This window comes from Nansenia antarctica, assembly GCF_963989245.1.
Source record: "Nansenia antarctica genome assembly, chromosome: 8".
In the NCBI taxonomy this organism is placed as follows: domain Eukaryota; kingdom Metazoa; phylum Chordata; class Actinopteri; order Argentiniformes; family Microstomatidae; genus Nansenia; species Nansenia antarctica.
The window spans coordinates 45698969-45726486 of NC_137678.1; the positions used below are offsets into that span (position 1 = coordinate 45698969).

Sequence of the window (27518 nt, forward strand, 5' to 3'; positions counted from 1 at the left end):
TGAAAAGGAACGGGAGCGTTTTAGCACTATACAAACAACCAGGGTGACCGTGAACAACTGTAAGGGATGCCTTGAATGGAGATGCCTTCTTTTTTTTTTTTTTACTTATGAGAAATTGAACCTAGAGACAGCTAAAAGTCTCAACTTTAATTAAAACATGTTCACGACAAATGTAACTTAGAGAAGGGGGATTTGTCAATAGAGATTTTTGTCTAATTAGCTGTGCTGGCAAGTACATTAGTATAAAATGCATTGCCCCAGATGCAGGGTTACACACCAGGGCCCCGTCTAAAACAATCCCTAGCTCACTCACCCTATACACAAACAGATCTGAAGGGTCTGGATAGGTATAAGCTCCATCGTGCCATCAAAGACTTGGTGGATTATTATTTTTTGACATCTTGCTTATTCCTATTAAGACCTGGCAGATGTACACAGATTGTACCAGGAGTAGGAGCCATAGTGGTTTCTGGGCTTGGCCTAAAACACCACGTCACTCTCCTGTCTGCCTGACACAGAAGTCCTAGAAGCCTCTTAGCCAATGACTTGCCCTTTTGCGCAAACATTCCTCAGATTTAAAAAGAAAAGAAAAAACTAAACAATTCTCTCACACACACACACACACACACACACACACACACACACACACACACAAAGGAATAATAATAATAACAAAAAAATAGGTAGGAAAACAAAAAAGCATCCAGCTCTGGGATGGGGATGGACCAAACAAACATACATTTGGATTAGAGGAACAGTTCAGAAAAGATATCACACAAACAATCTCCATATAAAAAACACACTGTAAAAAGGGCCACAGGGTGACACGGTGTCATTTAAATATTGGCATTGTTTTGGTCGACAAGCCTCCACTCTGTCCTCCGCCTGTCCTGCCGCACACCTGCCTCTATCGGTTCAGATTCTGTGTTGGTTACTTTTCTTTGTTTCAACGCCTGTACAGTTTGGTTCGCTGCTCAGTCGCACATCTCCTCTGGGATCTCGTGGGGGTTGAGGATACCCGGCACGGACATCTGCAGCTTGTGTTTCTCCTCCTGCGCCTGGCGCAGTGATGACTCCCGCTCCTCCAGGAACAGGTCTGTGGTGTCCTCACCTGCAAACTCCTACAGAGAGGGGGTGTGTGTGTGTGGGAGGGGGACGCGTATCAGTGTACTGTGCATGAGAGAGAGACAGAGAGACCCCTGGCCCTGCACTCGAACAGTTATTTATAGAAACCATACCTCAGCATCCAACCATCTTAGCTCACTAAGGAAAACAACTTCTATCCATCTATCCCTTCCCTTTAATGTAGGCTTATGGCGCTGCTTGATTGGGGGGGGAAAACATTGAGTTACCTTCACTTAGTCTTTTGAGAATTATTTTGTTTAGAAAGGGGATCCATTCATTAAAACATGTCTAAAACACTTGATTTCTGTCACACTGGGATGACTTTAATTTTGAGGTAACTATTAGTTACTTCCAGGCTCTATAATCCACTTCTGAATTTGAATGTTGAATTGTGATGTCATCAAAGGTGGTCTTAAAAAGGGACTCTCACCTTAATCTGGACCAGGAAGTCTCTAAGGTGCTCCTTGAAGGCAGGAATATCCTGGTTTAGGCTGAACAGCCCGGTTACAAACACCTTCACCTGGGCACTGAAGGAAGGGACACATAACATTATGAGACAACATACTATTGGCTGGCATAAACATCATCAACAACACAGCAAATACACAGAAGACACTCGAAACCTAAGTTAGGAAAAAAGAGAATGTTAAAACTCACTCCTGTAAGTGGGGGAAGGCTGTTTTGAGCAGGTTGGTCACGTACTCCTGGATGAACACCTGGTTTTTGACAGGGCTGGAGGGGTTGAGGGTGGTGTTGATCTTACCCTCCTCCACCAGGTTGAACATGTAGGCCAGAATGGACGTGTGCATGGTCAGGCCTGGAAGACACGAGCACAGAACTGTACGGAGTCGTGAAAAAGAGACATGGCAGACGGCAGAAACCCAATGACACAGGCTTGAGTTACATGAACACTGTGTTTTCATTACTCTGTGCAGCCCGGAGGCTAAAATGTTGTGATGCTTTGGTAATGTAACACTAATGTAAGACTGATATAGGTGGTGCAGGACATGGGAGGGTCAGTGGACTTGGGGAGTTGGCAAAAACACGCAACATGACGTTGATGTTCAATAGGCAAAAAATTAAATAGACTCATTTGATCATACTAGGCAGCAGTTGAGGTATCTCTCATACCACCAGTACATCCTCTATTAATATGTGGAAGCAGGCCTTGTGTATATTCTCGCATTACTATATTCTGTGAGATAAATTCCCTAAAACATTGACCAATGTTGCATACATCCATCACCTCCACTCTCTGTGGCAGTGACTGTATGTATGCACACGCTCACCAGCAGTGTGTGACGTGTCTGTGACTACAGAGAAGATGTGCTGCAGGATGTCACAGAAGTAGGTCTGGTAGAAGCTCTGGGCCGCCGCCTCCTCCTGGCCCACGTTCTGCAGCAGCGTGTACAGGACCTGCAGACCTGGGAGGAGACACGCAACACACACACTTACTACACACGCAACACACACACTTACTACACACGCAACACACACACTTACTAAAGAGGGACCGTACTGGCTGATCTGGACTCCCCAACCACACGTACAGTACATATCGTGACACGTTCTAGTCTTTTGGTCCGCATAATCAGCAACCAATCAAAATGTTCAGACTTTTCTTTTGAAACACGGAACTACGTTTCAACGTTGTCGAGATTCTCGACACAAACTCGCTAGTCAAGGCAAAATACTGCAACAACGCAATGGATTCGGAGAGTAATTCCCACTGCTACCTAGTTAACTAGTTTTACATTGTTAGCAGGCTCACAAAACAAGCTGTGTTAGTTGACTAGCGATGTGTCATTGATTTTCAACAACCACGCGGAAATGTATTCAAGTTTGTTTTCGATCAGATCCCGATATGCGGACCAAAGCATTAGAATGTGACACATATGACACAATGTTGGTTTAACTTATCCTCACCCGTGTCAGCCACATTCCGCATGGTGTGTTTAAAGGCCCAGATGATGGAATCCAACACCAGTTTAAACTGGGCAGGTGGGATCGCCAGGAATGCTGGAAAGCAGTGGGAGTTGACGGCCTGCAGCAGGTAGAAGAAGTGCGTCCTGTGCTCAGGGTACTCCTCAAAGTCCTGGAAAAACCATGAAAGACAAGGCAAAGGGACATACTGTACAGATGAGACCCAGGTACATAAGCAACAGACTTCGGCGTTGAGTTTGTAAAACATTTTCCTACCCTCAATCACCACCTACGTGCATTCCTCACTCGGTAACTTTATTTTTGAACGTTTAAACATCCCACCCAAAACAGGCGGCCTCGATCACCATTCAAAGCCGTCAGCTAGATTCTCAAACGGGGTGTGTAATGTGGAATAGGGATTCATGCTCTGTATTCCATTTCTATATGCAACGTTGTGAACATTTTGCCTAACTGAACGCACCCCATGGCAACATGTTAAAATCATACTCACTTTATTGATCATGTTGAGGGTGCATTCGAAAACAGCATCAAAGATCTGGGGGATCTCCCCTGTGATGTGGCCGCCTAGTTTATTGACGATGGTCGCCATGATGCTGAGGACCTCAGGTTCTCTGGCGGCAGGGACGTTTCGCTGGTAGTCGATCAGAACCGCATCCAACAGTGGCGGGACACCTAGAATGCCCCGGAAAACATTGGATTGGAACAGATCAACACGACTACACTGAAGAGCATTCCTAACAGGTTGTTTTAGGACAGGCTTTGTGGGTTTAAGTCTCCAACACTAATGTCTCTGAGACTATTACACCAGGGTTTACAGTCTTATGGACCCACACTGTGTACACTGGATTTCAGTCCAGCTGAAGATCATTTAGACTCTAATGAGTGTATATACTTGGTTGACAATGGAGTAATACCACTTTATATTTGGGGTTATAATAGGGTAAACGCTGCACTGAGCTCATAAATTAGTTATAAGCCTAACCTTCAAAAATCAATGAGCCGGTTTCCCAGATTGCATTTGTTCTCTAGAGGGGGCATCTAGGCAAGGGCTCACAGCCATTATAGGTGACCCCGGCAATTAGGGGTTTAGTGCCTTGCTCAGGGACACGCTGCGAGCTGCCGACTTTGCGATCATTAGTCGCCAGCTCTACCAGTTGAGCCACAGCCCCCCCCCCCCAAAAGCAACCACAATGGAGATATCCCATTGAAAGACTGATTCAGTCCAGGACTTTGGGTCAGGAAAGCTATCCTAATGGAAATATCATTCATTAAAAATTCCATTTGAATAGCAGGAAATCAAACAGATGATTTGTGTGACTAATAGGTCAGGAGGGTTTATAAGACAATAGTGCTGAAGACAACGGTGTCTTGCATCACTGCCGAAAATCACAGCATAGCATGTTATGTGTGTAACAGTTCAGGCATGGTTTCCTGTTTGATCTAAAAATAAGGTCGATTTTCATTGAAACATCTGTGTTTTTCATGGATGTTTGGAGTAGAAATATCGGTGTGCAGCTTCTCACCATCTGTGGATCGTTTGATCGGCTAACCCAGCCCGATATCAGTTTCAGTGTCTCTCGTTTCACCGTCCTCATACTCCTTATCAAGGGCTGTTTGGTCACCATCTCTCCTACGACAAGAGACACACACACTAATGTTATATATTGAACGTGTTCTTTTTGAGCTAGGTGAGCCACTGTAGTTAGATGAGAAAGGCCTTATAGGTAATGAAGTGTTCCCCTGTCAGAGGAGTAAGTGGTGCCATGTCTGTACACCGGCGTTTGTTTCTCTAAAGCTCTATGTTGTTACCAAACGTTTTCTCTGCCCCCATTCCTATTTGGGAATTATACGTCTAAAAGGGTTTAGACATAACAACTAGGGCTGTCACATCGTGTTACTCTCTGCAGAGTGGAGGCCAAATATTGCCAAATACAGCCAAAATATTGTGAATTCTTAAGACGCATATGAAAAAGTGTTCATTAATTTTGATGAGGAAAATAAAAGAGAAAATACAATAAAAAGCTAACAGGTTCCAGGTGTTGGAACATATTTTTGGGGAAAATATGACCACCATAAAACACACACACACACACACACACACACACACACACACACTTCAGTTTGACAGTGCTGTATACTGTATATGCACGCACGAACGTGCACACACACACACACACACACACACACTTCAGTTTGACAGTGCTGTATACTATATACGCACACACACACACACACACACACACACACACACACACACACACACACACCGTTGGTCTGAATGGCAGCTGAGATGTTTTCGCTCAGACACTTGTAGACGTTGAGCATGTCCAGGTAGATGCGGTCCAGCTGAATGACGAAGGGGTAGCCCACGGCCTTGCAGGCTCTCACTTTGGTCTTCAGGATGCTGCCCAGCTGTTTCACCGTTTCTGGGTCCTTCAGGATGTCCACATTCTATCATGGTGGGAATGGGTACATTAGTACATTTATTTTCAAATTGAAAAGGAGTGGCGTAAAGTCACCCAACAGCAATGTGAAAGACTGGTGTAGAGCATGCCAAGACGCATGAAAGCTGTGATTGAAAATGCGGGGTTATTCCACCAAATACTGATTTCTGAACTCTTCTAAGTTAAAACATTAGTATCGTGTCGTTTAAAAAAGAATATGAACTTTGAAAAAAAAAAAAAATCTGTCGGGCTCTATATCCAGTATAGAACATAGCTGGTCTGTGTCTCACCTTGGTGGCCTGTTGGATGATGCTGTCCCACACGTGGTTGGGTAGCAGCATGTACCTCTCTATCAGGTGCTCCTGGACCGCCTGGTCCGTCTGAGCCCCGATCATGTAGCCTACCGCCTCATAGAACGTCTGAACCTGGAGACACCGACGACCACACACCACACACACAACATGAACATAGAGAGGACAACGGTTAGCACAACAACTCATCTAGGAATCATGAACAGACACTGAAATACTTTTTTTTTTCACTAGCAAGTCTTTATCTCGTTTTATTTCTATCATTTTATATTTATTTATAATATATATTATATATATATTTGGAACAGGTGTGTTGGTCAAAAGCCTGCTAACCTAAAAGCTACCCAGGACAGCTGATGAACCCTACATGAGTCCATCTGTGTCTAGGCTGAAGCTGACCTGTTGTGGTTGGAGGTCACAGATGATGGTGTTGATGTCGTTGAGGATCTCGTCGATGAAGGGCATCACCTCGCCCACCTGCACCTGGACAAAGTGTCGCCTGCACTTCTGAGCGATCTTGATGAACGTGTCGCACGCCATGTCTTGTACACCGTCATGGGTCACTTGAGGAGGGAGAATAAATAAGAAACAGAAAAAGAGACTGAGACAGCACTAACACACAATCTAAAAACCACCGATACCCTCTTCCTCACTAACACCAACGACCAGATGCAGTGGTTTCCTCACCGTGCATGAACTCAAACAGCTTGTTGACCACGGTTTTGAGGAACTTCCAGTGGGCTCTGAGAAATCGAGGATACTGGCCCAAGATGTACATGATGTTGGAGGCTGGATTGTCCTTCCCTCTCTTCTGTTCACACAGCCCCAGTAGATCTTCGAGACACACACACGGACGAGTGGTTAACAAAGCGGTCCAATTTCCCACGAATCAAGCAGTATCGGGTCTAATTGTTATTTGGATTGCTTTCTTTTTCAAAATTGCTTTCTAAAAAATGTGTTAAACATAGGGATGGGAACCGATAACCGGTTCCGTTGAGAACCGGTTCCAAATTGTTTGATGCATTGGAATCGTATGCCTCAGAGGTTATTGATTCCTCTTATCGATGCCGGCATGTGTTGCGCGTGCGCTCACAGTTGCTCATTACAAAAACGTGTGCGTCATGATGACGTCAAACTCTTTTTTTAAATTCATGTTCAAATATTATACACTGTGTTCAGAGACGCGAGATAATAAAACAGCTGCGTTAACTCTGAAAACCTGTGTTGTTGTAGTGCCTGATAAGACATTTTATTTATTGAGAAGACATTTACTTTTACTTTTGTGACATAATTTGCACCACAGCTAGCCCCTCCTCATCACAGATGTGGACAGGAAATAACTGTGATTGGCTTGAACCCTACCTGAGGGCGGGACTGATTACCTGTGTATAAAAATCCATGTTTCTTCTCTGTCTGGACTTTTTCTGAGAATGATTTGACTGACAGACTTTGTCTGTCATGCTTGTAAACTATTCTCCTTTTGCATAAGACAATTAAATACCGTTTCTATACAATTTGAAGAAACCAGGCTACCTTTTTCTATTTTCTATTTAGATACTTAAATATTTCCCTAACAGTTGTCCTACTTTTTTTTTTCCACCCAGAAAATGTATCAGGAATCGATCAAGAATTGAACGGATAAGCAGAATTGATAATGCTATCGGTATCAATAGCACCTTATCTATTCCAATCCCTAGTTGTACACATAAAGATATATCTTTATCTTTTACATTGAAAAACATATGTAAATTTAAGTTATTATTAAATGCAGTGTTATTTTGTTAAATACATAGTACAATAAAGTGCAAACTTAATCAAGCACACATCAAATACTAAGTAGCCGATTTGCCATATTAATCCAGGTCTGAAATTGAGCCACATTAAAGCCTATTTAATCTCCACAGTGCCCTATAAACCCCTCCCCATCGTCCCTACCTTGATAACAGTGAGGAGGAACCTCTTCTCATCCTCCTCATGCATGGCTCCACTAATAGATCCTATAGCCCAGCACAACGTGTTGAGGTTCTTCCATGAACACTCTGTCCCGTTGACCTGGTTATGCAGCTTCTCTGTCATGATTCGTTCTGTGTCTGCATAGTCCAGATGGGTCAGGTACACTGGAACATTGAGGGTTAGGGTTAGAGGTCAATAGAATACTGGACACCCTCCACCATGGTGGGCTGCTTAGGAGATACTCCCAAAGACGGAAGGAGGCAATGATGAAGAGATTCAGACAGAATACAGTAATGGATTTGTGGAGATGAATGTGCACGCACACACGCACACCACACATACGCCACACACACACACACACACACACACACGCACACACACACCGAGAGTCTCTCTCATGTTCTTGTAGAGGTTGATGGAATCTGTGTCCTTCATGAACTCTCTGACCACTTCCCCCTGGTCGTTCTCTACTACGAGGACCTCCTCTGGCTTGGCCATCCGACTCACCATCAGCGTACGCACCTGTTACGGGGGATTACAAATTGTCAACACACACACACACACACGGCATGTGGCAACTCACACATACGCTCACTACATGCCAACGCACACACAAACCCTGATCACTTGACCGGCCACACGCACACAGCGTGCGCCGTTGGCTACGTGTGTGTGTGTTCACACATTTTTAACTGTACTAAAAGTAACTCCATGGATATGATGTCACCATGCGTTCCCCCACACTGCAATCTGTATGAAATGGGAGCCTTACTGTGTGTTCCGTAGGCTCCCATTTAGTACAGATTGCACTTGGTCATGGTGACATCATATCCATGGAGTTTTCAAAGTGAAATTCCAACTGCCTTTCATATTCCATTGCTTATTCAGTTACGTTTTTTTCTTTTTTCTTTTTATGTATTGAACACAGTTAAACATGTGAGCCATCCCCACAACTTATTGAGACACAGAATTTGTTCCAGAAATGGTGGTGTATCTGAATAATTAATACTCATTCACAGTGGTGTGCCGTCAGGGCCAGCAAGGCCTTCTCTGCTGGCCTAAACATCATCAGAATATACATTTAATTTTTATATTTTTTTTCTACAAATATGTATTAAATTATTCCCGTAGTCTATTCTCTTAATTTCATAGCTTTCCTCTTGGTTGCGCTGCTTGCAGACATTTGGAGGGCTGGCCTTTAGCTTTTATCCAATCAAATTCAGCCATAATGTGTTGCCAGGGTACCAAGAAATCTGCCCGCCTGCAGATTCAACAGTGGCGCGAGTACAGATTGTAATTTAAAGTGAGCGAGAAAAGAGCTGTGGCGTGCCGTGGTCAGATCTCGAGTTGGCAGCAAATCCAAGCAAATCCGACGAAGGGGCCTTCTGGATGGCGGAGCACCTGATCAGCCCCTTCACGTCTTTTGATTGGATACAAACTATTGGGAGGCGGAGCTAACACACTGAAACTTGATCTCGCTAATTTGTGTAGATGGAAGGTGTTGTTCTACAAGCCGAACCCCGACGTTAGCGACGCTATCCATGTAAAAGGACTTATTGGTGGAACTGATCAACTGTACAACAGAGTCATTGAAGTCTTCTTGAGGAAAGAAAGGAGGATGGATTTTGTGTTCAAATAATCAGTTGTTTTGGTGAGTACAAAGCATTTAATGTTTTCTGCAAGAGATGTAGACATAAGGAGCGACCCTGGGGTCCATAGAGATATGTGTGTTGTGTTGCCTGGCTCAGTTGTGTGAGTAAGTGGGGCTTCAATGCGATCTTCTAACCACTTCCCGGGCTGCTACCATGGAAAACGACACACCCCCGTGACCGTATGAACACGAGGAAGATAACCATCCTTAAATGGAACCTCGAAACGGTTCTCCTATCGAGATCGACAGACCGCAACGTTCGGGAAATAACTGACGCTTTCGTTTTCATGCAATGAATTGAATACACCCAGACAAGGTGCCGCTATAATAACAATGGCAACGCCCGGTTATACTGCGTTTCTGTCTAAATGTATAGTTTCTAGAGCCATGGCGTCATAATGATGGTATTAAGAGGTGGAATAATTCAGGTAGGACATCACTGAAGGCCTAGGTGTGAAATGCACCGCCCGCCACTGCTCATTCATCAAATAAAGAAGAATCCAAGCATCCATATCATCTGATGCATTTATAATCATGTATAATCTGTCTATGTCGTTGTCTGATGTTATGCTTTGTGGTTTTTGTATTCTGCCTAGGGACTACATTTTTATTGACGCGTTGATGTGTGAAATGTTGATTAATGTGCACTTTTCCTGTCAACAAAATTGCTAAATGAATTAATAGATAAATGCCTCTGGCAGTTTGGACAGGCAGAGTTGTATATTTTGAGCAAGTAATTTCACACACACTGACACTACGGTGCATGTATAGGCTACATGGGTCTTTCCTCACCTTGGAGAGCACGGGAAGGTAGAGCTGTCTGCGGGGCGGGACGTCAAAGTGCTGGCTGCCTGAGAGCAGCGGGGAGGTGGAGGTGGAGAAGGGGCTCTCTCTGTAGAGCTCGGCTGCCAGGTGGTTCCAGTACTCCAGGCAGATCTTGAAGATCTCCGTCTCCTCCACCTCCGACACCAGCAGCATGTAGTGCAGGGCCTGGGGGATGGAAAACATGGAAATTTGCAGTTAAACGCAAAGAAGTCAATGGACTCGGATGAGAGTTTGACCACATTCAGATAACGAAGAAATGTAAAGTGTAAACACAGGTATTGGTTATGTATCACATAAGTAGGTATAAACAATCTTAAACAATTCCATCATGTCGCTAAAGGACAATCCAGGCTTATTTCGATAAATGTCGCGAGATTTCCAACTCTTTTCGATTTACTTATCAAAATAAGCCTGGATTCTCCTTTCGCAACGTTGATGGAATACCCCCCTGATGACAGAAGATGGGAGTCAGATGTTTAGGACCGCTGGGTAAACAAAGGTTAGCATACAGTCTCTGGGGGCATGGATTCCTCTCACCTCCATAAGAGTCTCTCGGAGGTTCAGTCTCTTCTCAATGAGCTGGCCGTGCTCTTTGAGGAAGGTGCAGAGAAACAGGCTGAGGTTCTGGATGAAGTTCTGCTCGTCGTCTTTCCCATTGGAGTAGGCCAGCCGCATGTTGGTGTTCAGGGGAAGCATCTAGGGGAGAGAGACACGGAGGATCTCAACACCCAAGACATTTGTGTTTAACTAGCCCACAAACAAGTGTGTGTTTGACTGTGTGTGGGTCTTTAACACTAGGACAGCCGTGCCTGTTTCACCTACTCTTAAGGCTGCCTCGGGGGTCATGACCGTAGTCTTTAGAATGGGAAGCTGTGCCTCTTGTAAATTAGCCTGCCTCCTACACAGCAAAACTGCTAAATATACTATACTAGTTTATCCTGATGTGATTTCGAAAATGTAAGGATACTGGGTGGTAGAACGCACATATCTAGGAAAAGTCATGAAAGGAGGGTCCTGAAATTTGATCGAGTGCAAAGGTATACATTTTTCTTTTTACTCACTTGGTCAAATGACCCCATCCATGGCTGTTCTAGTGTTAACTATTTGAGGGAAATCACTCTGTGTGTGTGTGTGTGTGTGCCCACCTGTTTGAGCTGACACATAGTGAGGGTGAAGAGAGTGACGAACTGCTCCTCGTACTGGCTGACGCTCACGCCGGCGATCTCCGTCAGGCCCTTCAGTGTCACGTTGCGGAACATTGGCACGTTCAGGAACTACAGGAAAGCAAAGTGAAACGGGTATTTATTTTATTTATTTAACTTGATTTAGCCATGTTAATGTTGGACAGGTAAACACTATGGTTATAGCTCAACCTTGCCGTTTGAGAGGCTACCTGCAATTCTTGCTGCAGTGGTTACCAATATTTGGTATTACATATCATATCATATATTATTATATTGATATATGAATTATTAAATGCAATAATGGAGCACTTTGAGCTGCAACGTTTGCAGGAAAATCGCTATACAAATAAAAAGTTATTATTATTATTATTATTATTATTATTATTATTATCAGATAGAGACAGTTGGCAGGGGACCAGTTTGGAACTAGGCAGTGACCATTAACTGGTGTCTGTATGTGAGTGTGTGTATGAGGCCTATGGGGGTACCTTGGACACAAGTGTGCTGATGAGTTTGGTTTCAAATATATATCCCAGAGGAATCCAGTTGAGAAATCGCAGGAGGGTCTCCAGAGTGGAATGGACCAGCGGGGCATTCTGAGAGTTTTCCTGGTAACAAATCATAGTTAACGGCCGACCAAAGACAAGGGGAGATAAATGGTCTGTTGTTGCAAAACACTGGGAAGGGGCTTCACCTACCATAACAAACTGGCAGAGCTGGAAAATGTGGGAGAATTCGTTGCACATGCTGAAAGAAAGAGGAAACCATAAAGTTGACAAAAGGACCATGGGAACTCTTTATGATAGTGGGCTCATGGGAAAGCGTGATCGGCGAGGAAATCATCAAACACATCGTTGGACAGATTACAATGCAATGGGTTATTCACACTTCAGCCGGACTGTTCTAACCATTTGCCCTGTTCACATCTGAACGTTCTACCATAGACTTCTGCACACCACTAAATGTCAGTCTCTCTTAAAATCAGGTCAGATCATACACTGTTTTTTCTCTCTCAATGGGTTGCCTCGTAACCAATCAGGTTACTAGTGTACAGGTGCCCAGATATGTGAGGTGAAATCTATGTGAGGTCCATATATATTCGCCTTAAGGGTGTGTACGGGGCAGTAGTAGCAGCACACCTGTCTTTGAGGTGCTTGGCCTTGACCTGGGTCATCTGGCCGCTGGAGAAGTCGAAGACCTCCTCGCTGAGCAGTTTGAGGATGATCATGTTGTTCTGGCACAGGCTCTCGCTGGTGCGGCTGGCGCCCACGATGTCGCTGATGAAGGTGGGCCAGTGCTTCGGCCACTCCTGCTTCAGGATCTGAGCGTGGTGGAGGGGAGGAGGGGTCAGAACACACAGCCCGATGTCAAGCTTAGGGGATACACACATGTACAGGATGTACAGGCACACATACACACGTGTAAAGTCAGACTGGGCATGATAGACCATAGACCATGGGTCACCAACAGGCGGCCCGCGGGCCAGATGCGGCCCACCAAAGCTTTCCATCGGGCCCGCCGAATATTCATGTTTTTACTGGGTTTTTTAACGTTTTTTTATTTTTTATTTTTTATTCGAAAATGAGGGAAATACCGTTTAGAACATATATCATAGATTCATATAGTTCTTACAATGCAGGAGGAGTCAGACCTACCTCATTCACAAAGCTGCAGCCTTGCTTCTGGTTTGGCACTAAATAGCAGTAGCGAAGCTGAAACTAATTCCCCTCTTTTATTAAATGGAATGCGGCAGACGTAGCGCTATTCTCATGCAAGAATGAGGACAAATTCATAGCTCTCATTTAACATTTCGTTGTATTTTATTTTTTCACATAGCCTACTCATAGGCCTATTTAACATTTCGTTTTATTTTATTGTTCACTCTTTGTTGCTCTTGTTTAACATTTCGTAACATTAACAGTGACTTAAATAACTAACTTCTCAGTCAGAAAAGGAAAAAGATTAACATCACTTAAATAAAAAAAATAGCATGGCAAATGATAGGCCTTCATTGCCAGAAATGTTGTTTTCAAGTCAGTCAGTCAAACGTTCACCGCGGCATCCTGGTATCGCCTGGCATCTGTAGCCTATATCAAATAAAACGGTAATAACCAGGTCATTAAATTACACTTTAACAATGAATAAACCATGCCATTTAACATAGCAACAATAAAATCCTATGTCTGCAATACTCACATTTTGTTAATGAGAGAACTAACATCTCCCCTCTGACGCCAACTTCTTAAAATCAGGCTGGAGGTCCTCGTGAATGGATTCAGATTCCAGCACAAACTTGCGGAACAGGCGATGCTGCGTACTGGAAGTTCCTCTGATGAAGTTAATTATTTTCATTGTTTTGTCCATAACCTCTTTCAGATCCCCACTTAGTTTGGCACACAGCACGCCAAAACATCTCGATTGCCCCCTGGTGGCTGGTTGGATAATAGGTGTCAGGAGTCTGTTCACACTGATAATAGGCTAATAATCATTAATAACACTAATTTAGTAAGAAAATGAAAATATTAAACAGTAATATGCTAATAGTACTATATACAATAGTATGCCTAAATAAAATAATTATATATATATATTAAAGTTCGGCCCCCACAGTGTATGCTTTGAAAAATTCTGGCACTTGGACAAATATAGTTGGTGACCCCTGCCATAGACCAACCATAGATGATCTGTCCAGAGACCAAAACAACGTCAGCTAAAACATTTAGGGACACAGTCAGTGGCCGGCTTTCCACAGTGGGAAAATGCTTTTTCGATGGCGCTTACTCAGTACCTATTCAGTGCTTAAACCTCAGACTTTTTAGCTTCTTCTACCCCCCTGGTGCTTATGAGGCCAAACAGGGTTTTGCTGGGAAACACAGCAAACCTTCTTGCGACAGCATGTATGGATGTGCCATCCTGGAGGAGCTGGACTACCTGTGCAACCTGAATGGGCTGCAGGTAGCGCCTCGTGCTACCAGTAGTGCCAAGGGCACTAAAATGCAAAACTAGAGAAAAATCAGTCGGGAAGGAGAAGGAGAGAGAAATGGTCTGTGGCCACCACCTGCAAAATAATGTCCTTTTTGGGGGTTGTCTTGCTGTTGCCTCTCCTGTCTACCTGTTGTCGCTTTCATTTGCACCAAAGCAGGTGAGATTGATTAACAATCGTTTACGCTTCCTAACTGGACAGATCGATATCCCAGAAGTTTAATTGACTGTGAAAATTGAATTCATTTCCTATATTCTTGAGATCTAATTGCCCCCTCTCACACCTCAAAATTCTTACCTGAATAAGGATCATGTTCAGCTTTCCGATGTACACTTTTTCTTTCTGAAACACAAATCAGACTATCATCTAACACAGGCATAAACTAGGGGTGGGCATCGACGATCGATAATTGATCGATAAGGATCTTGGTCGATCACAAAATAAAACATTTGGTCGATCACAATTTATTTTTATTTTTGTTTTGTTTTTGTGATCGACCAAATGTTTTATTTTGTGATCGACCAAGATCCTTATCGATCAATTATCGATCGTCGATGCCCACCCCTAGCATAAACCTTAAGTAATGCTGTAAAAATGACAATGTTACAGATGTCATTAACAGTATGTCTCTGCTTGCTTACAGTCATTGTGAATGTAGATGCAAACCTAATTTAACTAGGTCTCTAATGAGCCTGATGTATGCTGGCTGTATCCTTCGTACTTTAAGACATTAATTCAAAACATAGAGACATATGATTGTAACTTTCCTTGATCTCCCAAAATCATAACAGATACATTTGGCATTACTCACCTCAACATTTGTTGCATCTGACGAAGTCTTGATAATAAGACCAACCACATGCTTTTTAATCCCTGCAAGCAGAAAGAACAAGACGTGTGAAAGTCTCCCATAAAAGGGAGAATGGTTCTATACAACCATCCCTTCATCGAGGGCTGCCTGGACCATCCCTTCATAGAGGGCTGCCTGGAAAACAACTATTGTGTCCATCTACAAATAACACCACCTTCTGGTCCAGTGCACATAGGTGAACCCTGAACAGATCATCTAGCATGGTGAAGAGGCAGTTAGCAGAGTGTTTTCCTCTCTCTAATCCAGTTTGCAGTCATGCATGCTGCAGATAGTCTTAACCCTGTGTTAACGCTGTGTGGCTTTGGAGTGGTTGAAGCTGCAAAGAGCTGTCTATGCCAGTTGCTTTACTGTCTGTGGAACTACTGATTACATACAAAGGAGAATACAGTAAAAGGTGCATTAAAGAGGCCCAATCATTTCTAATTGATGGACAATACATTGATGGCTACATATGCTGGCTACATTTTGACTTAGACAGATTATAACAACAGACAATAATCTATACAATATATTATATATATATATATATATATATATATATATATATATATATATATATATATATATATGCAGCAAATTTGTTGGCCGCCAAAAAAATGATGATAATGTTATCATTGGTGTCTGCCATGTTTACATTTTGTATAGACTTTTAACTGACCTTTCGTAAATTAACTGAAATCAGAGTGCTCAGAAATCAGCAGTGAGGTACAACTCTAAGGTAAGAGGGGAAAATGACATGCACTGCATTGGGTTTGCCACTTGAACAAACGTCAGGCATCTACAGTAAAGTGGGAAGTCACAGGTCAATGAGAAAACACATTGTAGGGGGGAACATGAACATGACTAACTTGATTAGTTCTATTTTTGTTGTCACATAAAAGAAAACATCCAATTCCAATTCCATTTCAGGAGTCTTATCAAAAGCCAGAGGTACAGCTCTTTCAAACCTTTTGTGTGATTCTTTTCCATCTGTCTTTTGTCTATGTCCAGATCACAGATCTATTTCCCTGATCTACATTGCAGTGAGAGCATTACTGGGTAAGGAGAAATAGCAGCAAACAACAAATCAGTTTACCGAAAAAAGGAATGTCAGCCTAAGTAGTAAGGGAGAAAACATGGAATTATACACTTTCGTTGAACATGTCGGTTTATCATATCGACAGTAATTAATAAATTGGCTAATTGTCCGTTCTGTACTGCTGTCAGTTGACATACTCTACATAGGACTATAGACGCTAGTCACAGTGGATGGAGCTTTGGCTGCGTGAGGACAGACAGAGCTTCTATGATTAAGTGGCTCTTCTATGTCAACAATTGAGGAAACAAATAGATAATCTACCAAGATGCCCAGCCCTTACCAAGATCTAAAAGACCTCTAAACAAACAGAGCAGATAGATACTGCAAACCAAGTGTTTGCAAGTTTACCGTAGGATGCTACACTAGGCTTAACGTCTTTGCAATCCCAAAACAGCACTTTAGGTCTTTTCCTCGTGTAAAGAAGTGCCAGGGTGCAGAATACAACCTTTCTGCAGTGGTGAATACAACCCAGCCAAGCAGAAAACCACCCGGCATGCTTAGCAGGGGACACCACTCAACTTGGCAACCGCACAATGGGCAGTAAAAGGAGTGTGTCTCTGGCACAATTAAGGCTTTTCACAGTGTCAACAGCAATATTCCAAAGGAGGTCTGAATGAATCTGCCCATAGTTTCTCCAACTATGAGCAAGTACACATCGCTCAATGTCATCATGGTCAACTCACACATCTAACGGGATATTTTCACTCTTGTTTTCAGTCTGTTTTTTTTTTTATGACAGATATAGTAGAGATTATGACAGGAAGGACGGGTGAGAGAGAGAGAAGGGATGATTGTTTTCAGTCTTGAGCAGGTAGAAGCCAGGTGGGTGAGCACAGCTTACCTTCGCACTGATTTCGGGGCAGAATCTTCCATCGCGTTTTGATAACCGTTTCCAGAATCTGCAGAGCATAGTACTGTAATGCATAAGGAGAGAACGGTGTCAGGGGGGAGGAGTCACAACATCAACACTGATCAACAACAAGCTGTGCATTGGAGTAACGGTACAAAACAATTATTTGCTGTTAATTGTGCCTGCCTGACATATCTTACTTTTCTTTCAAATGATTCAATTGGATTGAACCACTTTTTCGTGCAGATATTAGTATGTAAACATTCATTTGGATTGTCTTTATTGGTCCCTATGAGCTAACATTTGGCTGAAACCATGTAGAAGTCCTGCTGTTTCTCCCAGTATCACACCAGAAAGCGAAAGACAGGGGAGAAAAGAAAATGATTAAACTGTCCACTGTCTTTGGCTGCTTGGAGTATAGTACATCATACTAAGAGATAGTGGTTTCGGTAAAACTGCCATTATGCAAATGTTAGCCTTTAACACTAGGCAAGCCGTGACGTGTCATCGGGCACCAGTGAGTACAAAAAAAAGTCTACCTTTGCACTTGATCAAATGTCAGGACCCTCCTTTCATGACTTTTCCTAGATATGTGCGTTCTACCACCCAGAATCTTTACATTTTCAAAATCGAGTTAGTATAAAGCGATTTTGCAGTATTTCTGTGTGTGCCTGTGTATTTGCCTTGGGATTCGGCTGCCATCTTTTTCTCCAAGGCTGCAATTCTCTTTTATATCAGCAGAGGTAGCAAGGGGGCACACACTGTGCTCAACCTTCAGGCTTCAGTGCTGAATTAGATACAGTGGATAAGACTGATATTTGTAACATAATGTGTTTATATATAGGCTAGATATAGCAATAGTGATACATAAGATATGTATATGTACAGACAGTTATGAAAATGATAAACTGTACAGTATGTCTCCCAATCCCTTCAGATTTGTTGGAGCTGAGTTTTTTTTTTCTCACAGCGGGTTTACCCAAGTTCCATGCAATAGTGATAAGATATTATGATATGTGTAGCCTATGTACAGTTATGAATGATACACAGTGGTGTAGTCTAGTTTTTTCTAGTGGGTATACTGTGATTTTGCCCTCCCAGTCAGAGCGACACCTGTCCCGTAGCGACACCCCATAAGCACCACCACACTCACTTATGCATACAGTATGCATCTACACCGGTGTTTGCTGGCTTGGGGGGGGGGGTGGCATGGACTGTACTTGTACATCAAGCTGCCTCACGCTACAGAAACAGGAGATAGGCTCCTGCCCCTTAACCCTTGTGTGGTGTTCGGGTCAACCTGACCCGTTTTCAATTTTTACTTAAAGAGAAATGGTACAAGAATACATTTTATCAATCTGAAACTCCATGGCCTTGGCTCATTTTATATGAAAAACAAAAAACAAAAATCTTTTTTTTTTTACACACATCCTACAATACCCCAACACATTTATGTCCTTCATAAGGTGTTCGGGTCATTTTGACCCGGATACACAGAGACACAGAAACATACACACACTCACACTGACACTCACTCACTCACTCACACACCTCTGCTCTGTCTTTCCCGTGCCGAGAAGCCGTCTGCTCTCGCACTCTTTACCCTTTGAAATGCAACATTGTATAATAATAATAAAGAATAATATTGTACTGGACTCCTCACACCTGCACAAGAAGCCGTCTGCTCTGGCTTTCCCGCGCCGAGAAGCTGTCTGCTCTCGCACTTTTTACCCTTTGAAGTGCAATGTTGTAAAAAAAAATGTATAATAATATTGTACTGCACCTGCACATCATGGGAGGGATAAAAGAGAGAAATAGCTCTCCATCCCAGTGTATAGGTCATTTCAACTACAATCCTCCACCAGCAACATGAAGAAAAGATACAGTGTTCAGAGGGCCGTGGAGATAATATTAGAAGAGAGTGAGCAACATAGTGAAGTTGAAGGGGGGGAGGATGTTTCAGATGAGGATAATGTAGAAATTAATTCAGAGTATTCTGATTCTGAAAGTGAATTTGGAGATGAGTTTCACTCTGAGCATGCAGCAGAAGGATCCCCACAGCCAGCCACTGGAAGAGCCCCACAGCCAGCCACTGGAAGAGCCCCACAGCCAGCCACTGCAGGAGCCCCACAGCCAGCCACTGCAGGAGCCCCACAGCCAGCCACTGGAAGATCCCCGCAGCCAGCCACTGGAAGAGCCCCGCAGCCAGCCACTGGAAGAGCCCCACAGCCAGCCACTGGAAGAGCCCCACAGCCAGCCACTGGAAGAGCCCCACTGCCAGCCACTGGAAGAGCCCCACAGCCAGCCACTGGAAGAGCCCCACAGCCAGCCACTGGAAGAGCCCCACTGCCAGCCACTGGAAGAGCCCCACAGCCAGCCACTGGAAGAGCCCCGCAGCCAGCCACTGGAAGAGCCCCGCAGCCAGCCACTGCAGGAGCCCCACAGCCAGCCACTGCAGGAGCCCACACATATTTGTCCAAGAATGGCCAAATTGAATGGTCTTCATCCCCAATGAGAGAGCCCCCCCGCTCAGCTGCTAACATTATAAGGATGGTACCAGGGCCCACACGATTGGCAGTGACTCATGTTGATGATATCAAGTCATCCTTTGAGCTGCTGATTACTGATTCAATTCAGAAAATAATTCTTGATATGACCAACCTTGAGGGGAGACGTGTTTTCGGGGAGGAGTGGAAAGAAATGGACAACACACACTTACAGGCCTATTTTGGGATCCTCATCCTAGCAGGTGTCTATAGGTCAAGAGGGGAGTCGACTGAAAGTCTGTGGGATGTGGAGACAGGGAGAGCAATTTTTAGAGCCACAATGTCTCTGAAGAGCTTCAATATCTACTCGAGGGTCATCAGGTTTGATGACCGGGAATCAAGACCTGTTAGACGGCGTAGGGACAAGTTGGCTGCAATCCGCACGGTGTGGGACAAGTGGGTGGACCGGCTTCCACTTCTTTACAACCCTGGGCCCAATCTAACTGTGGATGAACGGCTTGTGGGGTTTAGAGGTCGTTGCCCCTTCAGGCAGTATATGCCCTCCAAACCAGCAAGGTACGGAATAAAAATCTGGGTTGCCTGTGATGCTGTTTCATCGTATGCATGGAACATGCAAATTTATACAGGGAAGCCAGAGGGAGGAGCCCCTGAGAGAAACCAGGGGACACGGGTGGTGTTGGATATGTCACAGGGCCTCAGTGGCCATAACATCACCTGTGATAATTTCTTTACATCCTACAGCCTGGGACAGGAACTTCTCAAACGAAAGGTGACAATGGTTGGAACAGTCCGAAAAAACAAGACGGAGCTCCCACCCCAGTTTCTAAATGTGAAGAACAGGCCAGTCCATTCCTTCAACTTTGTGTTTACAGCCAACACTACCCTGGTGTCTTACATACCAAAAAAGGGCAAGAATGTGATGCTCATGAGCACTCTACATAGGGATGGAAGAATCAGTGGCCGGGAGGACCGTAAGCCAGAGGTCATACTTGACTACAACGCCACCAAAGGTGGAATAGACAACCTGGACAAGCTGCTGGCCTGCTACAGCTGCCAAAGAAGAACTCTACGGTGGCCTCTCGTGATCTTCTTCAACATCCTGGATGTTTCAGCCTACAATGCATTTTCAATCTGGATGGCAGTCAACCCAGACTGGAACCAAAGGAAGCTCCAAAGACGACGTATTTTCCTTGAGGAGCTAGGTATGGCACTGGTGACACCGCATATCCAAAGGAGACAACATATGCCCAGGACGCGCTGCGAGGTGTGTGGACCCTCAAAGGACACAAAGACAGGGACCACATGCAGCAACTGCAAAAAGTACATTTGTGGTACACATACTGTCAAATGCTGTACTTCATGTGTTGTGTAGACAGACATGCCCATGCACACACAATTGTAACCAGTGCTATTTCAGTGACTAAAACAGTGTACATTCCACATGTTTTGTGTTTCAGCATTTGTAGCATTATTCTTGTTCATCGCCTGTATTTTTTACAGCTTTGATTATAATGCTTTGAAAATCAATTGAGAATATAAGTTCAAAATAATAAACATCAATAAAAACATTGTTTCATTTACATTTTTCCTAGATAAGTATGATTTATGACAACCAAGTCTTTATTATAGTGGATTTTGTTTAGTGGAAGTTAGGAGCATCATGTGCGTAAAAACGCCTCTACTCATCATGCTGCCGTTCGGCCCCACCTATTCCCAGGGGTCTGACACTTTGAGGGTTATAATTAGGCACCCTCTGCTCCAGCCCCTCCAAAGGGCAGCCCCCTAGGTCCACCAGAACAAAATATACACTTTTGAATGTGAACACAGTACCTATTGTGCATTAATGGGTACAGTACCTGTTTGTGCCCACAGGAGGCGCTCTTTAATATTATGGGCTATTTTGGGGCTATCTTGCACCCTGAGCATACTCCCTTGTACGGGTCACCATTGGGACTAGGAGCACCGTGTCAGGAAAAGTGCTTTCAAAACCCCATTGATGTCCCGGGTCAACTTGACCCGAAGAGTACGAAAGGGTCCAAAAAGTGAACACCACACAAGGGTTAAGAGCCGTTAGGCTCGAGAACCATCGGTTCTCAAGGCTACTTATGTGGTCTTGACTACATGTCCACTTTCTCACCTGGTTCTTGCTGTCTCTCTGGTGTGCCGACACCATCCTGCTCTCTCTCATTCTCTCCCTCTCTATCCCCCTCTCTACCTCTTTTGCTGTCAACCAAAAGGCAAATATAGCAACCAGAGTATTTATAATTTAATAAGAGGTATACATTGAATTCATATCAAATCAAGAGGAGGTTGATTTGGCAATCGGCCAGCTGAAGCACCGCGAGGTGGTCGGCAGAGTCCAGGAGGGTAGAGCAGGCCTTGGAAGGGGCGAGACTCCCTTGTTCTGGTCAAAGGCTTCCAAAGAAGATCGAAGAGCCATGGTGGTGGCAGAAGTGGCAAGAACTGAGCAGGAACGCCTTAACATAAAGGCGGTGTCCCAGGGCCAGCAAGGACGCTGGACGTCATGGGAAGGTCTCACAAACAGGCCCATGTCATGGTCTGACCTGTGGAAGATGCCCCAAGCTAGGCTCAGCTTCCTGATCAGAGCAACATATGACACCTTGCCTTGTCCCCGAAACCTCCACCAATGGTTTTCTGCCGAAGAGACCTGCCCCCTTTGCAACACCATCAATGCGAGCCTCCAGCACATCCTGACAGGCTGCAAGACAGCGCTGTCCCAAGGCCGCTACACATGGCGACACGACCTGGTGCTGAAAAAGCTGGCAGAGGTGGCAGAGTCATGCAGACAGGAGGCAAACAGCAGACCTTCCGCTCCAGACAGACATCCCATCCAGTTTGCAAGGGCTGGAGAGAGAGTCAAACCCTCCCGTCAGAGAGATACAGCAAGACTCCTCGCACCGGGTAGTGAGTGGACCATGAGGGTCGACCTGGGGAGACAGCTCCAGTTCCCCAGGGAGATCGTGGAAACATCGCTCCGACCAGACCTGGTCACGTGGTCAGAGGCTTGCAAGACAGTCCTTCTGGTCGAACTCACTGTCCCTTGGGAGGGTGGTTTGGAGGCAGCCAACGAGCGGAAGCGAGCCAAGTATGCAGATCTGGCGGCGGAGTGCAGGGAGGCTGGCTGGAAAGCCGTTACATGCCCTGTGGAAGTGGGGTGTAGGGGCTTCGTAGGTTCCTCAGCTGCTCGCCTACTCCGTGACATAGGATGCACAGGAGCAAGGCATCGGAAAGTCATGAAAGAGCTGGCTGAGGAGGCGGAGAAAGACAGCTTCTGGCTGTGGCTAAGAAGGAAGCATAAGGGTTGGGGGGCGAACAACACCTAGGGCATCAGCAGGGGGTGGCAGGGAGAGATCCCTGCCATCGCTCCGGCACCAGGAGATGTACTGGGGTTAAAGGAGCGAAACGTCAATGACTGGTGGTCCCCAGCTGATGACCCAGTTAGGCCCACATAGGTGTTCAGTGAGGTGTCACAGCACACCTGTTCTAAAGGCACTGTTGGAGGTGCGTCAGGCAGCAATGCCCAGCAGGAGTACCATCACCTGTATCATGATTTGTTTATAACATCATTCTAATTGAATATTGGGTTGCTGTGGGCAATGCAGTCAGATACTGTCTTTACTTACTCTCTCACCTGTAAGAAAATCGTATGTCCAACTACAAAAAACAGACATTTCCAATGAGTGAGGGTTTGTTCCAATGCTTCAATCCACTGTCCATGTACTGTAAATATACCATTATGGTATTACCATAAAGCCCAATTCTAGCAGAATAAGAAAGATTGTATATCTACTTTAAGTAAAATAATAAAGTGCATCCAGTTAGCTCTTTAGCTGGCATGTGTGCAGCAGACTAGCTCATCTAATCACCTCTGAGCACGCTAGCTAGCTTGCTAGTTCTTTGACACTATTATTCACATCATGAAACTATAATCAGACACTTTCTAGTCACAATAATAACGACTAATTTGAACCAACTTTCTCTGTCAGAACACAGTAATTATATTTGCTAACGTTTCAACTTGCTTACTTTCTTCTGCAGAGCTTTCACCCTGCAAAAACTCTCTTGGTCAAAACAAAACAAAACCAAAACCATTCTCCAGCGCGGCACGAAGCTGTGTATGGAGGTCTGGCCCGCCCACCCCAAGGCAACTGTAGTGGAAATACTGAGAGCATTCTGAACGACTGGTTATGCGATAACAAACACAGAGCTGCCAAGTCTCACGCAATCGCCGTGAGACTCACGCATTTCAACCAGTTCTCACGCTCTCACGCCACATCTCTATTTCTCACAGTGAGAAATAACAATTGTTTTATGGGACTTTTATTTTTGAAATTCCTTGAAAGAAAGCTACCGGACATGAGTTTCGTGGCATCTTTCTGCACGCGCGTTAACTTGAGTCTGCAATCGAAGCGGCAGGCGAGCGCTGATGGAAGAACCTGTGTTCACGCGAGCTGCAAGAACGTAGCAAGCAGTGTTGCCAGTGTTACACCCACCATATAGGTCCCTAGCATAAGAATGACAGTTGAGAATGTACTTTAAATAGTACTTTAAATAGTTTTATTACATTAGTTCACAATCCAGGCCCACATTGACCTCTCTCCAAAGAACCTCAGTTATTGTTACCAGGGCAGGTGTTATATTCACTGCACACCATAGGCTACACACTGTAGAAAAGGGTTGTTCACTGCACACCATAGGCTACACACTGTAGAAAAGGGTTGTTCACTGCAATCATCTATAAATATAGCACACTCAAACCTGCCCTGATGGTCGAACTGGGATTAACTAGGTGAAGTGGCAATGGTGGGGGAAAAGCGGATTTAAATAACAAATAAACAAACAAACAAACAAACAAACAAAAAGAAAAACTAGTCCGCCCCGCTACCGGCACACTTGCCCAGGCGGACTAGATAAGAACATAAACTTTAACCAAACAAAACGTCTCACGGCAAGAGCAGCTGGCCGCACTGATGCTCTGGAGGAAACACAAATGAACAATCTTAAAACACTATTACCGACATATTAAAATACATAATGATTCAATTTACATGACGAATACATTAAAATACCTGGTACGTTGATGGCAGCGTCCTACCAGCGACTACCAGCCACCTTCAACCCAGCAGGGAAGTAGGTGACCTGTAATACATCACACCATCAATATTACATACAATCAAAGAAATAATATAAAACGCTACGCACAGAAAATAGCCATAGGCTGCGGCCTACCTCTTGATCTCTGCCTGTCAGCATGGAGTAAGTTGTGCAACTACCTTACCTCCGACCTGATCACACGGCTGCGCTCTGGCGTTCCCCCTAAGGTGAGCCCTAAGTGCTTTCCTTTGGGCACCTCCCCTTTTCCTATTGGCGCCACCCGCCACACCAGATTGGGCTACTTTTGGTCACACTGGACGGGTGGATTCGGCAGCTTTTAGACCGGTTGGGCTGGACATTGTCAATTCCGTCTGGCAACCGTGGTAGCAAAATATGTGCATACATTACAACATCGTATCTGGTAGCCTACTGGACTGGGTTGCACCAATATGGCCTAAGTCATTACTAAATGCAGGCATTTAGTAGTTACTAAACCCCTAGTTGTTACTAGTTAGTTTCAAACTAGTTGTTTACTAATTTCGGTTGCACCACGCCAATCTTTTGCCAATCTTAGCTACTCAGTTTTGGTAACTGTTTTTTGTTTCTCTACTGTAACATAACCAGGTACATTAATAATAATAATAATTAATAATTACAATTTACAATACAAATACAACAATTGGGGGTCCCTCCCAAAAAAATATGGGCGCGCTGTGCGCGCACAAAATCACCCACCAAGCCCTCATTCGGACCCAGGAAAAACCCTGGTATGCACTGTATAACATGATAGCCATCTATGAGCAATGCACTGTATATAAGATGATGACCACGGGTCTTCCTGCTGCTGACCAAGGGGCTGAGTCCTGTTGATGGGGCCCATTTTTCTTTTAGAGTCTGTAGGCTACTGTATTTGTTTATTAAGATTTCATAAATATGATATATTGTCTGAATTTTTTTCTTGTTTTATAAAATGTTATTATTTATTAGTTATTATTTTCATTTCTTGTGCTGGTTTATTATGAACAACATGTAAAATTGCAGGAAACTAGCACAAATAATTGGGTGGGAGAGAGGGGCCGCCGCTGCCAAAACGTGCACAGTTTTTGTTACATATAGGCAGGGGTGCACATAACTTTTTGGGGCCAGTGCTCAGGGGAGCACCTAGGGATGCTGCTTGGTGCTCCCCGAGCTCACGAGTCACGACCCGTCCCACAGGATGGATAAAAAAGGGATACATGGATAACTTATATTAGCAAAACGACATTTATTCAAAAATAAGATGAAGGAACAAATGATTGTGTGCAAAACAAAAGAAACAAATGAAAAATCAAATGACTGCTCTTTAAGCATGAAAGTCTGTCAGACTCCTTTAAACACAATGAAATCAACTGACATCTCTTTAAGCACTAACTGAATGTCTGTTCTTTAAATACAATGAAATCAACTGATATCTCCTTAAGCACTGCTCTGTTCTGTAAACACTGAAATCAACTTTCAACAAAAAGTTACAGCCTAAGCATTTACTTATGCTACAAGCTTAATCATCATCATCACTGCTCTCTTGACTGTTGTTAATACTGTCCTCAATTTCAACCATGGTAGAGGATGTTGTCTATCACTTTAAATAGCTCATTATTTTGATTGTGCAACAAAGTCTTTTTTTTTTCCTTCTAATATAATTCCCAACCATATTCCCTGGGTCAGGGGTCGAGGTGCGATAATGAAGCTGTAAAACAAACGTCTGAACGTTTGAAAGCTTCAGAGAAAAGAAACGTGAAGTGCCTTGGTGTTGTTTTTCCTTTTAGCGACGAGTCGTTCGGGACTGAATTTTCACGTGTCGGCGTGATAACCATGCGATGCGCGATACGCGGAATGAAAGTACAAGTTACGATACTTTCCGAATGTTTTCGTGAGGGGAGTCGCCGTGGTCGTCGTCGGTGGGTACATTGTGGTCATGAAAGGATATGGTATTGGTATTAACGGGCAGTCAGCAGTTAGCAGTAGGAGTTTTGAGGAAGTCAATTCCTCTCCCAGCGCTTCCAGCTGTTGGTGCGCAAGAGCGCGTTCATGCCGCTGATCCTCCGCGCAACATGCATTTTGGCGACGCATGCGCACTGGCGCACCAGTTATGTGCACCCCTGCATATAGGCATATGTTAGTAGCCTGTGTTACAGGGACACCTAGGGGTGACCTGATAATGTTGCATGTAAGACCCGGATGTTGTATGTGGGCGTGCGCGGGAGGAACCGCAGTTTAATAAAAGTCATACTGAAACATGGAGTCAGAAGCGGGATCTAAGTAAAAATAAAAATTAAATAAAGACGCTTAAAGAAATGAAACGCCATGGCAAGCAACAGCATCCCCGCGCCCGATGGTATGCGCATGACTGGTGATCTGGTGAAAAACTGTGAAGTTTTCCGTGCAGAGTTTGAGGACTTTTTGCTCGCTACCGGACTGAGCGAGAAGTCGAAGCTGATCAAGGCAGCCACGCTGAGACGGCTGATGGGAAGTGAGTGCCGTCATGCGTACACACATAGCCTCACGTTGACGGAGGATGAACAGAAGGACCCAAAAGCGATTATGGACGCTTTGGGGGTTTACTTCAAACCGGCGAGAAACGTCATTTATGAGAGGTACATGTTTGGAAGCTGCAAACAAGAGGCTGATGAGCCAATAG

General features: G+C 44.3%; 1 protein-coding gene across 1 annotated transcript in view; it reads right to left on the bottom strand.

Moving 5' to 3' along the window:
- Positions 1 to 974: 974 nt before the first annotated feature.
- Positions 975 to 27518, bottom strand: part of LOC308163337 (exportin-1-like) — a gene marked incomplete at its 3' end in the record, with an annotated part of 52588 nt that continues 26044 nt past the window's right edge. Inside the window, exons 3-24 of the mRNA XM_080537531.1 lie at positions 17211 to 17283; positions 15232 to 15293; positions 14718 to 14762; positions 12577 to 12758; positions 12136 to 12184; positions 11926 to 12045; positions 11399 to 11527; positions 10791 to 10949; positions 10221 to 10418; positions 8161 to 8299; positions 7760 to 7941; positions 6512 to 6659; positions 6224 to 6387; positions 5804 to 5938; positions 5337 to 5520; positions 4593 to 4699; positions 3560 to 3790; positions 3052 to 3220; positions 2415 to 2549; positions 1783 to 1942; positions 1556 to 1652; positions 975 to 1121 (exon numbers count right to left, since the gene is read on the bottom strand). Coding sequence (XP_080393657.1) covers positions 975 to 1121; positions 1556 to 1652; positions 1783 to 1942; positions 2415 to 2549; positions 3052 to 3220; positions 3560 to 3790; positions 4593 to 4699; positions 5337 to 5520; positions 5804 to 5938; positions 6224 to 6387; positions 6512 to 6659; positions 7760 to 7941; positions 8161 to 8299; positions 10221 to 10418; positions 10791 to 10949; positions 11399 to 11527; positions 11926 to 12045; positions 12136 to 12184; positions 12577 to 12758; positions 14718 to 14762; positions 15232 to 15293; positions 17211 to 17283 — 3015 coding nt within the window. The remainder of the gene's footprint in view (positions 1122 to 1555; positions 1653 to 1782; positions 1943 to 2414; positions 2550 to 3051; positions 3221 to 3559; positions 3791 to 4592; positions 4700 to 5336; positions 5521 to 5803; positions 5939 to 6223; positions 6388 to 6511; positions 6660 to 7759; positions 7942 to 8160; positions 8300 to 10220; positions 10419 to 10790; positions 10950 to 11398; positions 11528 to 11925; positions 12046 to 12135; positions 12185 to 12576; positions 12759 to 14717; positions 14763 to 15231; positions 15294 to 17210; positions 17284 to 27518) is intronic.